Source organism: Photinus pyralis, unplaced genomic scaffold, assembly GCF_008802855.1.
Source record: "Photinus pyralis isolate 1611_PpyrPB1 unplaced genomic scaffold, Ppyr1.3 Ppyr1.4_LG6, whole genome shotgun sequence".
Classification (NCBI taxonomy): domain Eukaryota; kingdom Metazoa; phylum Arthropoda; class Insecta; order Coleoptera; family Lampyridae; genus Photinus; species Photinus pyralis.
In genome coordinates this window covers 11,567,908-11,583,639 of record NW_022170663.1, presented here as the reverse complement: position 1 = coordinate 11,583,639, position 15,732 = coordinate 11,567,908, and the positions used below count along the sequence as shown (strand labels likewise).

The window sequence follows — 15,732 nt, the reverse complement described above, 5'->3', positions numbered from 1 at the left end:
GACCATTAGACATCCTTATCTTGGATAAAGTGTGTATAAACAATCTGCGATAAATTACAGGTGATCAACTTAACTGCGCTAGCAGCTCGACGTGAATTCTAATGAGAGAAAATAAAGTCCACCCTCCTGTAATTTAGAGCGGGTTGACTTGACTTCTCTTACGGTTTCACTTCCTACCATTTTTCCTGTGAGTGACGCCCATTTCGGGGCGCAAACCGTTTCCACCAATAAAACTAATTTTACACAACCAATCAGATTGCTTGACAACCATAAATCGACTCAACGTGATCTTATCCCAACTAACGAACCATGACAACTTAATCGTGATAGCAGGCATCGTTTTCGAAATATTTATTTATTTTTTAAAATTATTTTTAAGTTGGCAGACTCTACCAACCTACCCCACTATACCTACATTTACAAATATCCATACCAAACCTACATAGGTGGAAGGGGTGAGTTTTTTTAACCCTTTGAACGGCAGTGTACCTAGGCATTCTTGTTGCTTATTTATTCTCGCATTATTGTTAACCAGTAACCAAAATTTGATTGTGATTCTATGTGCGTTTTGGAAATATGATAAGAGCTCCTACTTCGGCTTTGCTTTCTGCTGCAAGGGAGCGTTTTCAAGTAAAGGATTTCTGTTACTTCGGGTACATCCGAAAATGTTAGTTTCTATTACACATTTCCAAAGTATTAGAAACACATTTCCGCCATTTTCAATATTTCCTATATATTTTCATTTTTAAAAGATTTACAATTTTTTCTGCATACTTCCAATACTTTCACAATTTTCTAGACGTATCCACAAAATTACAAAACGGCGGTCCCAGGAATTCTAAACGGCAACTACTGGTAAATGCCAACCAAACATAAAGCGCACAGCAATGTCCCTAAACGGGAACAATAAATAATCGGATTCGGTAGCGGTTTCTACGGGAAAGCAATCGGAGGAAAGCGAGACGGTATTCCTCCTCTTATAATTAATGAAACGGAAGTAGGAAAAAGCCTACCTTGTAATGAAACAGACCGGTAGGAATTACTTTGCAAGAAAAAGCAAAAGCTATATATACGGGGTAGTAAAATCCTAAAAAAATCAAATGGAATGATATGACTTTTTCTTTATGAAAAAGTAGCCAAATAACATCCAATGAGGCCAGTGAAAACCGTTTTTCAAAATCTCGTTCGTAACCTCAAATATTGGAAAAATGAGATTAATTAATTAATTAACAAAAATGCTAAATTGTATCTTAAATTTACTATTTACGTATTTCCGGTATTTGTCGATGGCGCGAAAGAAAAGCACTCTACACTTTTAGGTAGGCCTTGGAAAATGAAACAAATGAAACACGATGCATTATAAAATAATAACAGCCGTAATTTGTAAATTAATCTGCTGTGTTTACATTGAGAAAGTGCAGTTTTTTGAATTTGTAATCTTTTCTAAAATGCCGATTTCGAACCAAGAAGCATTTAATATGCTGGCGATATATTTTGAGTATTTTCAAAATGCGACCATCGCTGCCCGCATTTTCTATTTGCGTTATCCGAATCGACCACGAACCATCGCCGCCAGCATATTAAATGCTTCTTGATTAGAAATTGGCATTTTAGAAAAGATTACAAATTCAAAAAACTGCAAACAGAATAATTTACAAATCACGGTTGTTATTATTTTATAATGCATCGTGTTTCATTTGTTTAATTTCCAAGGCCTTACCTAAAAGTGTAGGGTGCTTTTCTTTCGTGCCATCGACAAATACCGGAAGTATGTCAAATAAGATACAAATTTTTATTAATTAATTAATTAATCTCATTTTCCCAATATTTGAGGTTAGGAACGAGATTTTAAAAAACGGTTTTCACTGGCCTCTTTGGATGTTATTTGACTACTTTGTCATAAAGAAAAAGTCATATCATTCCATTTGATTTTTTTAGGATTTTGGATCATAGTGTCAAAACTAGCCCCCTGGCGGAGAAGGATTCGACTAAATTAACTATATTCTTGTTGCTCAAGGAATGCTCTTTTCAACGATACCAAATTTGATACAATCGGTCAAACGGTTAAGAAGTTAAAGCAGGTTATCGCAAAAACCATTGAACGCCCCACACCATCTTTGTTTTTGAAATAACCCAATTTTTGTTATTACGAAAATGATAGATAAACTGGTTCTCTTTAAAAATGTGAAAAAAGAATGTTTAGTTTATTATGCGAAATTTAAAGAAAATGTAATTTTAAAATTTAAGATGGCAGTTAATACGCCCTCTGGTGGTCATTTTTAGAACTTGAAAATATTTTCCAGCGATTCTTCACAACCGATTTACCCAATAATTTTTTTACCCATAAATCATACGACGAACGGTTCCCGAGATATGGCCGAGGAACAGTCTTATTGGGTCACCCGGTACAGTAAATATACATCTTGAGTCAGGTATTGTAACAGTAACATTAACATCCCTTCTTAATAGTATTCTTGCACGTAGTTGAACTGTGTAGTTAACGTCTTAAAGCGATCCCTAATGACTTGCCACCTCTTAGGTTGAAGCGCATACGTGTCGAGAAATAGATGAAATTACTGAAACCCCCAGCACTCCATCAACGTTTTAATTAAATTTGGCGTAGGTACATCCGACGCCGCCGGGGTTGAAAAGCGAAAGTGTGATTCTCAAACAAAGAGCGTCGAAATTCCGAAACGTGTACGACGTTAAATTTAAACGAGTGGTAATTTATTTTCTGTTTCGACATTAGAATGCGTGAACCTGGCACATGGAAAAAGTATGTGTGCTGTCGTCCCTATAGAAACTGAAAAGTGAATTTCCAATTCCGTTCAAGCACTGGCCACTCATGCCGAAATTTCGAAGTTCGAACGGACCATTCGAGTGATAGGATAATTGAAAATGCGTGTATTTATGATTTCGCACTTAACCGCTAATGTCACGAGCTGTAGGGAACGGTGTCGTATTTCGTCAACAACTTCGTTATTCCTCGTTAATTAATAACAATTACGAGACCATAGTACAGCGTCGTCATTTGTATTTTGTAATTGATCTGGCCTTTGTGTTATGGCTTTATCCTTTATTTCACCCTCACCGCCAATTGCTTTACCGAAGTAATTTGTTTGCTCCGTTTGAGACCCTGTAATTGCCGAATTACCTACTTTAGAACTCAAATACTAAATTTTCCTCTAAATACGCATCATGGGTTTAGTTCGTATTGATTTTGCGGAAAATCTTACGGCTCACATCCACCAGAGTATCAAGTTTCTTATAAAGACGTTATTGATTTCGTCTATTCCGTGCACAGGGACATTTCGCTTTTATTTCGCGATGGAATTGAATGAAATGAGGGCGGTCGAGAAATATTCCGTTGATTAATTTCAGTTGTAGCAAATTTTCCAGCGCTCTCAGGGGCTTCACTTTATGTCGCAATTAGCACACTGGTAGGTATATTTAATTTACGACGATGTGTGACACAAGCGGATTCAGAAATATGCTGTGTATCTTTTTGAGTACGTAGGCCGTTAAGTTACGACCGAAACTTACTCTTTTTAACGCATTGTAAAAAAACCACCCTGTATCCGCACTTTCACGTGTACCGTACCTTATAGTTTTCTGTCTCAAATAATGTATTGGCGATTGCTTCATCCCAACCACTTGAATTTTGATCAAAATATGTATGTCAGAGCGTTATTTATGAGTTTATGACCAATTTCGTTGTGAAAACTTCCAAAGGATTCATCATAGGGGAGATAATCCTTGGCCACCCGTAGGCTTAGATTCTACGCCGCTTTAAAAAATCCATGAGCGGCTGCAGCTCTTACGAAAATCAATTTTTAGCGCATTTTTGCAAATTTATTTGTAAAAAGTAGCTTTTAATCTCACTTTGGCTGGCTGGCTGGCTGGCTGGTTGGATGGTTGGCTGGCTGGCTGGCAGCAAATGTGGGCGCGTAGAAGAACTCTTGTAGAAAGGCAACGGGTGTACGTGTATCTACAGGGCCGTGAAATTTGTCAACCTTAGGGACATGGCTACATGATGTGGGGTTGGCGACATCTGGGCGTCATCCTCGAGCGTAGTATACTAACGTGAAGGTTTTTCAGTTTTTTCCTATCTTCTACTACAGTTTTGGTCCGATTCTTTTGAAATTGGTGTCGTCGGAAAGATGTTGTAAACGCGCACAACTCCTGCGTGGCGGAATTTTGTTTTTTGTCATAGGGGCGAAATTAACGACCTTTTGCGAGGCGCGCGCGCGCGTCTTCGAGAAGTAGTCAGGCGCCTTTTACCTTCCGTTGCGAACTCACGCGGTTTAACGTTTCGTAAATCTCGAATCGCTGTCTCTCTTTCTCGTGTCGCCAATAGAAGTGAATTGCGAGTGAACGGGACGTCGGAAGTGGGTACCGTAAAAGGAATGTGGTAGCCCGCGACACGATCTCACTGATGGTGGAGTCAAATCTTCAAACGCGAATTGCGGGTGAACGGGACGTCGGAAGGGGGTACCGTCAAAGGAAATGTGGTAGCCCCCGACACGATCTTCCTGATGGTGGAGTCAAATCTTCAAACGCGAATTGCGGGTGAACGGGACGTCGGAAGGAGGTACCGTTAAAGGGAATGTGGTAGCCCCCGACACGATCTTCCTGATGGTGGAGTCAAATCTTCAAACGCGAATTGCGGGTGAACGGGACGTCGGAAGGGGGTACCGTCAAAGGAATGTGGGTAGCCCCCGACACGATCTTCCTGATGGTGGAGTCAAATCTTCAAACGCGAATTTCGAGTGAACGGAACGTCGGAAGTGGGTACCGTAAAAGGGAATGTGGTAGCCCGCGACACGATCTCACTGATGGTGGAGTCAAATCTTTAAAAGCGAATTGCGGGTGCACGAGGAAAGTGGGAAGCGGTTAGTGAATGTAGTAGCCTTCGACAAGATCTGTTATTGATGGTTGAGTCGAAAGTGGCTAATAGAATACTGATCTGCCACACAAAAATGCGCTGAAGTCCCTTCGATCTCAAACGAGGACTTTGATAATTTTTTTTACAAAATGCGCTTTTTCTGCACAAGAGCTGTGCACAATGTATACTTGTTTACAGATGTCGGCATCGGATTTTGACTACTTATTAGAAAAAAGTAACAGAAACGTATTTTCCGAAGTCCATTTTACTTGATTTTAGTACGCGAGAAGCCATCATCATCTGCTATGCAGTAGTACTCGTGCCAGACTAAAGTAAATTGCGCCACTTTATATAACCGACAAAAAGGTCCACTTTGTTGTAACATTTTATTGCATTTGGGTAGTCACACGTATCAATTTCTGAAATATGTGCAAGTTAGAAAATTGCACGCAGCTTAAAAGATGGCGCAAGTTTTCGACGTTGCAGCGCAGTTCACACGCTGAAATAACGAAGTTGCGCAATTTTAAATATTGCGCAATACAAAAGTGTACAAATGTGAAACTACCTTAAGGTAAATGAAATCTACACTCGACTAACTACATATGAACTGAACAGATTTACAGAGGAAATACATATATAGATGGCGTAACGGGTGCTAAATGGAATATAAATTTAAATGTTGAAACGGAAAGAAGAAATATTACAAGATAAATAATTGTTATACTCTGTGTTAATTGTTACTTGTGAGTTTAAATTAAATCATTAATCCGTCGAAACACTCCGCTGACTGTTTAACAAAATATGTACGCAAATGTGTTTTTCAATTAACACGTACCTTTGTGAATTAACTCGAAATTAATTACAAAAAATTTGTGTGAACAATAAAGAAAAATTAAAACGATAGTGTATATATAACTGCTAAAAAATTGTTAAAGGAAATAAATATAATGTGAGTGAGGAAACGAGATAATAGAAACAGTCGAAACGGAGCTGATGGCAGAGTTGTGCACTGCAATCAAGGTTACGAGATCTTTATCGTCATCAATGTGGGTCAAACTAGTTCGGTTTTTCGGGATCGCAAATTCCATTTTAATGGATATGGTTCTGTCTGTACAATTCACTGCGCATGCGAAAACTCTTCCCCAACTATTTCGGAATGCGAACTCAGTTCAGTCATGACTGAGTTAATGTGTGCCAACTTGGCCTACTTAGCTCTAGTGGTAAGGAATACCGGGTTTCCACCCAAGCGGCTCGGGTTCGATTCTTTGGCACAAAAGAAATGTTTTTTTCACAAAAATGCGTACCCAATTGAGCGGTGTTGCAGGTTTATGATTTTCTTCGTAATTTTTTTTGAAAATCAAACTTAAACAAAAGTGCTTCGGACATGCACATTGCGCAGTGAGGAGTATGGACATGAACATTTAGACGATCGCCAAATTCCACCCAATTATACCGTGCACCCACTCAAATTATTAAGCGGCAGAGCAAAGCGAAAAGCAATGCAAACTTTATAGGGGAGTCGGTGGTGTCCGTCTGTCCGTCCATGAACACGATAACTGTCAAACGCTTGGACTTATTTGGTTCAAGCTTTGCACAGTTGACCTATATGCCACAAGTAATAAGCCTATTGAAAATGGGTCAAATCCAATGACCCCTTGGGGTCACGCCTCTCTGTCTCTGCCAAACGCTTGAACCTATATATTCCTATAGTACCTGCCACCGTTTGGGAGCGTATAGGGGGTGCCTAGGGGAAGTCTTTTCATATAGGACACTTGGGGTCAGAAATCCAAAATAAGGGCGCCAGAACCAAATTTATCTTCTGGAATTTCACGCCTGTATGTAGGCAACCCAACCGACCGACGTTTCGCGCGGAGCGATGCAGAGCGAGTTAGCGCGAGGAAGCGACATGGGAGGGAAGGAGGGAAAACGACAGTCAAAAGCAATAACGTTTACAAGTGTTCAACGTGGCCACCGTTGTTCTCAATGCACTTCCTACATCTAGCCAACCACTCCCCTCGAACTCGCGTGAAGACTCCTATGTCCTGGCGAACAGCCTCTCCGGCCATGACGACGCGCGCAATTAAGTCCTCTTCGGATTCGACGGGAGTCTCGTAGACGTGCGCTTCCATCACACCCCACAAGTAAAAATCTAATGGGGTGATGTCGGGCGAGCGGGCAGGCCACTCCACCGCACCTCCACGGCCGATCCATCTGTCCGGATAGGTTTGGTCCAAGTGTTCCCTCACCTGCCGCCCGTAGTGAGCAGGGCACCCATCGTGCTGGAACCAGTGGTCCCAGTACAAGTTCACTGGAACATCCATTAAAAGTTCTGGTAGCACCTCGCGCAGGAAAATCAGGTAATTATGGGCATTTAGACGCGGAGGGAGGATGTAAGGCCCCAGTAGGTTGTCCCCCAGGATGCCAGCCCAAACGTTTAAAGAAAACTTGTCCTGGTATCCTCGCGTAAACGTTTCATGAGGATTGTGCTCCGCCCAGTAGTGGCTGTTACGAGGATTGAAGGTCCCCTCTCTTGAGAATCCTTTCTCGTCAGTAACTAGCACGCTCCTCAGAAAGTTCGGATTAGCTTCTTCCTCCTGGACGACTAAGTTGCAGAATTCCAGCCTCCTTTCATGGTCACCCGGCCGTAACTCTTGCACTTTCTTAAACTTATAGGGGTGTAAGTTGTTGTTGTTGGCGATGTTCCACACTGTGTGTTGACTACAACCCACCTGATCTGCTACAAGTCGAGTGCTAGTACGCGGGTTTGCCTCGAAACGTTCCAACACATCCTCCTCTAAGGCATTTACCAACGGGCGATCGCGATCACGGGCGCTAGTGGGCTGCGAAATAGGAGGAGGTCGGTGTAAACAAACAAACTTTTCGAAATGGGTGCTTAAATGACCCAAGTATCGATGTGCATCACGAATCTGTGTGTAAAGTTAAGCCTCCGTCAGCTTACCTGCAATTGCCCTGTCTCGCACAGTCGGAAGTGAACTTCTTGAAAGACCTGTCTGCAGGGTAACTGACGGTTTGGATACCGCTCAGCGTACGCTCGTCGTGCAGCTCGTGCGTTACCATTTGCCAATCCGTACATGAAGTGCATGTCCGCGTATTCCGTGTTAGTAAAACGTGCCATAGTGTTTATTCACTTGATACGCGTCGTTGCAGACGGGATTTCGTGGGTTTAAACAAAATTCTGATCAAGTGTCAGCCACACATCGCCGCCTGAGATCGCTCCGTGTGCACCGCCGGCCGGTTGGGTTGCCTACCTACAGGCGCGAAATTCCAGAAGGTAAATTTGGCTCTGGCACCCTTATTTTAGATTTCCGACCCCAAGTGTCCTATATCAAAATACTCCCCTACGCACCACCTACACGCTCCCAAACGGTGGCAGGTACTATAGGAATCACCCTGTATTTAGTTCAAACTTGGCACAGTTGATCTATATGCCACATGTAAGAAGCCTATCGAAAATGGTTCAAATCCAATGACCCCGTGGAGTCACGCTTCTCTGTCCCTGCCAAACGCTTGAACCTATTCGGTTGAAACTTTGCACAGTAGACTTATATGCCACATGTAACAAGTCTATTGAAAATGGGTCAAATCCAATGACTCCCTGGGGTCACCCCGAGGTGCTCTGCCGCTTTTTTAGACGCTCTTTATGGGTTTATTTTGGTTGATCTGTTGATGGCATTTCTATATCCACACTCTTTGAACTGTTTTTTAGCATGGTTTTCATGAAAAATACTTATAACTTGTATGAATACCTCGGTGAATACCGTCATCCGTCCAAATTTCATTAGTCCCACCGATTTTGAGAAGGGACTATGTATTTTACTCCGATAGTAAAAAAAATCGCATTTCGTACAAAGCCTGGTCAAAAAATGGGCGCCCATTCTGGGTGCGTAACGCATTTTAACAATGTAAGAGTCCTAATTTCATCAATCGCAACACCTCTGACAAAATGTTTTGAACGCCTCTAAAGAGGGTAAGGTCAAAGAGAAGTTGGTATGATGCACGAAAAAACTATTTTTGTGTACCGACGACCTTGAGATCCGGTGCGCCGCGATTAGTTCCAAATATTTTGACACGTCCGTAAAGTTCGACCCAAATAAAAGCCGACAGTAAACCGTTAAATATGCGCAGGTGAATATGCCCTTGACTTCCGACTATCACATAATCGTTCTCTGTAGCGAACATAAAAATAATTTTCACTGTTTACCTTCACGCCGATAAATTAATTGGTAAACATTTTTAAGTGGTTTGTTTACGATTTATTTCAATAATAACCTATCCTAACGTAAATTGGTGTGTGGTAACTTTATTTTTAGCACATATTTTGCAATCTTTTATAAATATTTGTGGGACTCCTTCGTTTTTTAACACGCACTGACCAAAATCCAATCTCTTATTTTTTTTAAACGCCAGAAACGCGTACCAAGAAAACAATTTACTGTTATTATTTATGGGTTTTCTTTTTTGGGCGCGCCTTGTGTAACTTACGCAGTTGCACGTGATATGGGCACTGAAACGAATTAAATGACGCCGCAGTGATGATATCGACTTCTGAACTGTCGCTGCGGGGTGTGGCGTTTTGTTTTTTACAATTGTCTTCGATATCAGTCTAACTTACAATCTTCGAGTTATGAATAGGTTTTTGGTACCTTTGCAAGGTTATTTGTTGAAAAATAATCACCGCTAGCTTGCTGATTGTTTATAATTTTTTTAATGTAAACCAAATAATGATTGGTCATTCTATTATAAGCGTCATAGGTGATATCAAAGACTATCCTGTCTTTGGTGATAATGTAGGAACAAAACAACATATTTCTAAGTAACTGGGGCTCGGATCAGGGTTTTTGCTTGAAGGTATTAACTTATAGAGCAAAAGGTCTAGATCTAGATCACAACTGAAGTTTTGTACTTTTTCCAAAGCAAATCGGTGCATTGTAAATTTTGATGACCCCTGCTTTCAAATGCTGACCAACATGACCACATGTGTTTACTTTTTACCCATCGACGTAATTCAAAGGTGAAAGTAATATTTGAGTATGTTGAAATTCTGAACACTTTTATTTTTATCAAATGCTCAACAGAAGTTTCTACATTTTACGTTCGTAGACTCTTCATTCCAAGGAAATTGGGACCTTATCAATTTTGAGTATCACATGCTTTTGCTTACCAACATATTTAATGTGAGACCATGCGGTTTTCAACTTTTTCCAAAGAAAAAAAGGTCATTGGCTCTCGACATGGATTGTAACGGATTTCGCTGTGTGGATTTTTACTCCTACTTGCTCGAATTAGATGATAATCAAGACAGCAGCAGGGGCTTTTGAATTCGCATCGGAATGGCGTCATCTGCCAAGGCCAGACGGGCAATCTAATTTTGGACTCTTTCTTCTATCTCGGAGTTAAAAGAGTTCTTCAAGAACAAAGTTTATTTATTTATTGCCATATTGAAGAGGGTGAGCAACAACGACTAGCCTTGAAACACACTCCGATTGCGAGATATTTTGTTCGTTTATACGATTGACGTTTTGGCGTAACATGCATGGCACTGGGGCAATTTCGAGTCTTGTGGAGGGAAAGAAGAAATGCGATTACGTAATTGCTGATCTCTTTCTTGGCGATTTGAGGCCCCCACCATCAAGAATGATAATGTTATGCGTGCTTGGAGTCGACGTGAAGCTCCGCTGTGATGCGTGGAACGAGATGTATTGGGGAAGTCTCATCTTGCCATTAGGTTGAGAAAGACTTTCAATTCCGTTTGCAGAGTTTCCATTGATATTCGATACTCGCTTGGCGCTTGTATACTTCCATGTATATAAATTTTGTCTGGAACGCTGCTTTAAAACTACAATTTTTGCAAATAAGTTTTTTATGGTATCCTCAATTATAACAAGTTTCCTACCAATCTACTTTAAATTTGTGGTCAGTGGCGTACTTCTGCATGGTCAACGGGGCATATTTTTCTAAATCGATCACTAGTTTTGGTTACATATTAAAGAGTAGGTTCATTTTTTTTATATAGCAGCACTTTAAAGGAAAAACTCAAATTAAAGAAAATAGTTTTGTTAATTGATTTTTTGTAATTCTACTTAGGTTGCGTTAATCTTTTGCTAGTTTTGTCAAAACAATTGATTGTTTAATAAATTATTAAAAATTTGCAACAAATCTACAAAGTTCGAAACTATAAACAGTGGCGTGCGTCTATTTAATTCAGCCACAAAAAACATTTTATTATTTATTATTTTAAAGAAAAACATTTTTCTTAATTAGAGATTATTAAATTTTGTTACGTACCTATACAGTGTGTTCGAGATACTAGGATCATCTCTTTTATTTGGGGATCAAATATAGTTTTGTATGCGATATCACGATCTATCCGATGGCATATTGCAATTTTCGGTGTCACTTCCGGTTAAATCGGTAATCGATGCAATTTTTGTTGTTCATATGCAATGCTTATGTTTTGAGATCTTTGAAAAGAGCAATGGATTTACTGTACGACATCATACAAATATTTGATTTATCGAAAGCCTTCGATTGTGTCCCGCATGATATCCTTGTGGCGAAATTGGAGTATTATGGATTAAGTGGCACTTCGCTAAAGCTCTTTAAGTCATATCTCGAAGAACGACAGAATAGCGTGTGTATTAAAGGCGTCTATTCAAACTGCAGTTCAATAAAGGCGGGTGTGCCGCAGGGTTCAGTGCTTGGGCCAATCTTGTTCATCGCCTTCATTAATGACTTTACTACACCATGTTACCTAATACTTGCGTTTTATTTGCCGATGACACAACATTTCCATCATCAGCTCATAAAAACAGGGCTAAACACTTCATATTGTGTGGTAAAAACCCTCGTAAAAACCATTGTAGCACGGTGTGGCAAACTCCAAAATTATAACAGAAATTGTACAGAAGAGGCGTGTAATAAATTTCAGTTCTTACTTATCTGAGAAATAAAGCTAATTTCTCATCGGGAGGAATGGATTTCCGCATAACCGTATTTTTTTTTTCGAAGAAGATTTCCACTCTACAGCGTTTCAAAAACGCATCGAAAAATCAAAGCATGCGGTGCGTCTGGGTCCGCCAGTGACGTCACTACACGCGGCGAAAAAATTCAGTGATCGAGCAATCCTGTATTATATAGCATCCTTGGGAATGCCCCATTTTTCATTCATTTTCATCTATGCATTTTAAAGTTGATATGTCACTGATGTATGCCTATAGTGAAGGGTTTTTGAATTAGTTCAATTCGCGGCAATATTTTTGTGAAGGGACGCATTTGCTAAATTTTCGAATTTCTTGTGGCTTTGATTTGAAATCGCAATCAGTGGGATGGCATGATGAGTAGTTTATCACCTTTTATATTATAAAATGAAATCATTCCCTGGAATGTGATATAATACCTACACACTTTTTTTAAATCATGTAGCTATTGCAGAAGTACCAACTTATCTATGTCTATTTAACAGAAGTCAATATTTGTAGTACACTTTGAACGTTACACATTTTGTGATTTTTTAGAACAGTTATCTAGTAATCTCTCACCGATATCACAATTGCATGTGAATCTATAATAGCTCTGTACTGCCCTTCACATAGCAACCTAAATAATATTCTCTATCTGTGTGTATTATTTTGGTTCGACATTTTCTAATCGTTTTACCACTATAAAAAAGTCAAATTTGCCACTATCGTTACTTGATGAAAATCCTCATTGCAAGACAAATCCCACTAAGGACTAAGACTATACAGATACACTGTGTCCAAGATAATGATGTCTATCAAGGGAATTTCCGAAACCGTAGAAGATACGACAATGGTCCATTTAGAGAAGGTATGCGCAAAGAGTTATTTTTATGCTTTAAAGAAAACCAAAAAATTCCGATTACTTCCGAAGATATGTTAGATAATTCGAAATTTACCAATTCGTTTTTTATCTTTTTCGGTGTTATTTGAACAAATACAAAAAAAATAAAACACTTTCTCTTTGCTACTTCTTGAGCTCCACACGAGATCGATGAGAGATTTTTCAATACAACGTTTAATGACGGAGAAATCCTCATCAACTTAATGTTTTGTTGGCCTGTAAAAAAGTACATACTGTATATGGGTAGCATTTTTTATACGAATACAACGATGTACAATACACAAGAAGTGGGAAACTGTTGGTTTCAACAGGATGGTGCACCCGCATACAATACCCTAATCGCCCCATGTGATGATGATTTCTCCGAAACGAGACGTTGTCTTGCAACACTCTATTGTAGAGCTCAAAAAGCGGCAATGAGACAGTGTTTTTTTATTTTTTTGCATTTACTGAAATAAAAACCAAGTCGGCAAATTTCGGTTTTTCTGGCACATCTTCCGAAGTAATCGGAATTTTATGGTTTTCTTGAAAGCACGATAATAACTCTCTTTTCTTCGAATTTTTTGTGTCGAAAAACACGAAAGCACGTGAAAACCCTGGTCGAACGATTTACTCCAAGTTTGAGTATAGTAGAAAATGCATTCTCAGGTTTCAGATCTATGTATTTTCTTTGTTGCGCCCGAATCCGAAAGTCGAAATTTCACTCCCGCCTCTTGAATGAATGGCCCGGGACTTTTTCCCGTTGCGATGTCGATTGGCCTTCGTAAATTGGAACACATTTCTTCAAAAGTCTCTAGAATTTCTTCTTTAGAAATCCAATTATCTGCATAGCACAAGGGAGGTTAGGCGCCAAGTCAAACTTGCTGGCCATTTAAAATTCAAATGCAAAATAGCTTTGCAGACCAATGTTTGTGATTATGGTTTAAAATAGATTCTACTTATAGACCGAACTTTTTGGAAGCAGAAACATATTTTAAGACAACATGCTAAGTTATCGACGAAAAATAAGTCACAAGTTTTCACATTTTTTCTGTATACGTAATTACAAGCGTGACTTGAAAAGCTTTTTTGACGTAGTGTAACTGCAAATTTAAGTAGTAAGGTCTGGTTTTTCTGGTATACAAACATTTGTAGCTTTTTGCGAAGAGATATTTATTGAAATTGGCATTCGGGTTTGAAGGTTGAGGATTATGCTAAATCTGACACAGTGCCAAATTCCGTACATTGAATGCGGGCGCACTCATTGAAAACCAAAGTCCGCCACGTTAAACGTTCAAAATGTGTACATTTGCACATTTTTGGCAGTAGTGGAAGCTCCACAATTTGAAAGCCTCACAAACAAGAAAATGCGTTTGCGGAGTCGTACTCCTATTAGTTTCTACCAAATTCTGATGAATTAATGAACAAATAAATGACGAATTTGTTGTTGTCGGGGATTTGGGGATTTTAATTAATAATCATGTCACATGGGGTCCTATCATTTACGTAATTCATTTTGTATAAGAGATTGCTTAAATATAAACAACAATTCTAAAGGGGTCTTTACGCTACTAGCATTTTTAAAAAATCTGGAGGTTGTGTATCACTGATTTCATTCAATGTTGTGTACAAATTGTAAGTCCTTGACTGAGTGAACTTTTTTTTTCATTTCACCTTTTAACATTTTGTTTTTCTTTTTCAGAAGGAAAGATGACTATGTGTACAGTTCCCACTGTAGTTACTCCACATAGTGCGACAAGAGAACGAAGAACTGATAGAAGAATATCAGCCGGTAAGAGATTAGCAATGGTTCGCGCTTTTCCCGGTAAGGTACGCACAACTACTAGAAGGAGCCTTGACCCCTGTGATAATTCTAATGATAGCGGTTTAGGGTAAGAATCGTTTATATTAATTTTTTTAAACAGTTATTTAGATATTTATTTGGTACGCAGATTTGATCATCACATTGTTGATCATCGAACAAATTTAACAGATCGTTTGACATGGACTGGAGAACGAGCGGAAGCTAAACGACCAAGATTGGACATTAAATTAGAAGACGATGAGATCAATGACAATTTTAGTTTTCCCGAAACAATAAGAACTTGTAAAGACACAATGTCGTAAGTACAACTTTTTAAATGCAATTACGGTTGAGATGAGAAGTCAACTTTTTTAACATACCTACATAACAATGTTTAAAGTTGTATTTACGTTCTACTGACATCCCTTCTTAGTTGTTAGCTGCTGTAAACGGCGGGTATAGATGGTTTACTTTATTTTAGAATAATACGTACAGCTCCATCGTCTACAACTCCATCTCTTAACCTACATGGAACACAAAGCAGTAATGGTACCCATGCAGTTCCTCGATGCACACCACTTATAAGTCGTGTATCATCCTCACAATCAGTTAATCTCACATCACAGCTCGCAAATGTCTCCCGCGAAGGTAATCTATTTTCGAATGGCATCGTTTTGTTTTCTAACAAACTATTTTAGCGAGCGTTAGTTTGAGAATAATCAGTCAGCCAGAACAACAACACAGAGCACGGTATCAAACTGAAGGTAGTAGAGGCGCGGTTAAGGATCGTACTGGAAATGGTTTCCCTGTCGTACAACTTGTGGGATATCAGAAACCTGCAACTTTACAGGTATAGTGCACTTTTATAAATTTCCAAACAAAACATAAAACATGTTTTGTTTTTAATCCAGATTCTCCCAAAAAAGTGCCCATAGAATGTGCTAACGGGGACCGTCAATTTAAGCTAGGGAAAATAAAAACGAAATTTGACATATTCAGTTTTTCTGTGATCTCTATTTTCAACAATTTTTCAACAATTTTAAAAGGTTTTTTGTTAGTCACAATAAAAAGAGACAATTTTGCCCCCCCCCCCCATTTAACCTACACTGTATGTCACGGTTATGGAAATCCCAATGGTGAGCCTTGAATTTGAACCACCCCATATACAATGTAAAAAAATGTT

The 15,732-nt window shown here is 39.3% G+C and overlaps 1 protein-coding gene across 1 annotated transcript; it reads left to right on the top strand.

Moving 5' to 3' along the window:
- Positions 1-14,447: 14,447 nt before the first annotated feature.
- Positions 14,448-15,420, top strand: LOC116173936. The gene is made up of 4 exons (XM_031491679.1): positions 14,448-14,637; positions 14,698-14,868; positions 15,031-15,197; positions 15,248-15,420. The coding sequence occupies exons 1-4, from the start codon at positions 14,456-14,458 to the stop codon at positions 15,403-15,405; spliced, it is 678 nt and encodes a 225-aa protein (XP_031347539.1). The 5' UTR covers positions 14,448-14,455; the 3' UTR covers positions 15,406-15,420.
- Positions 15,421-15,732: the final 312 nt, after the last annotated feature.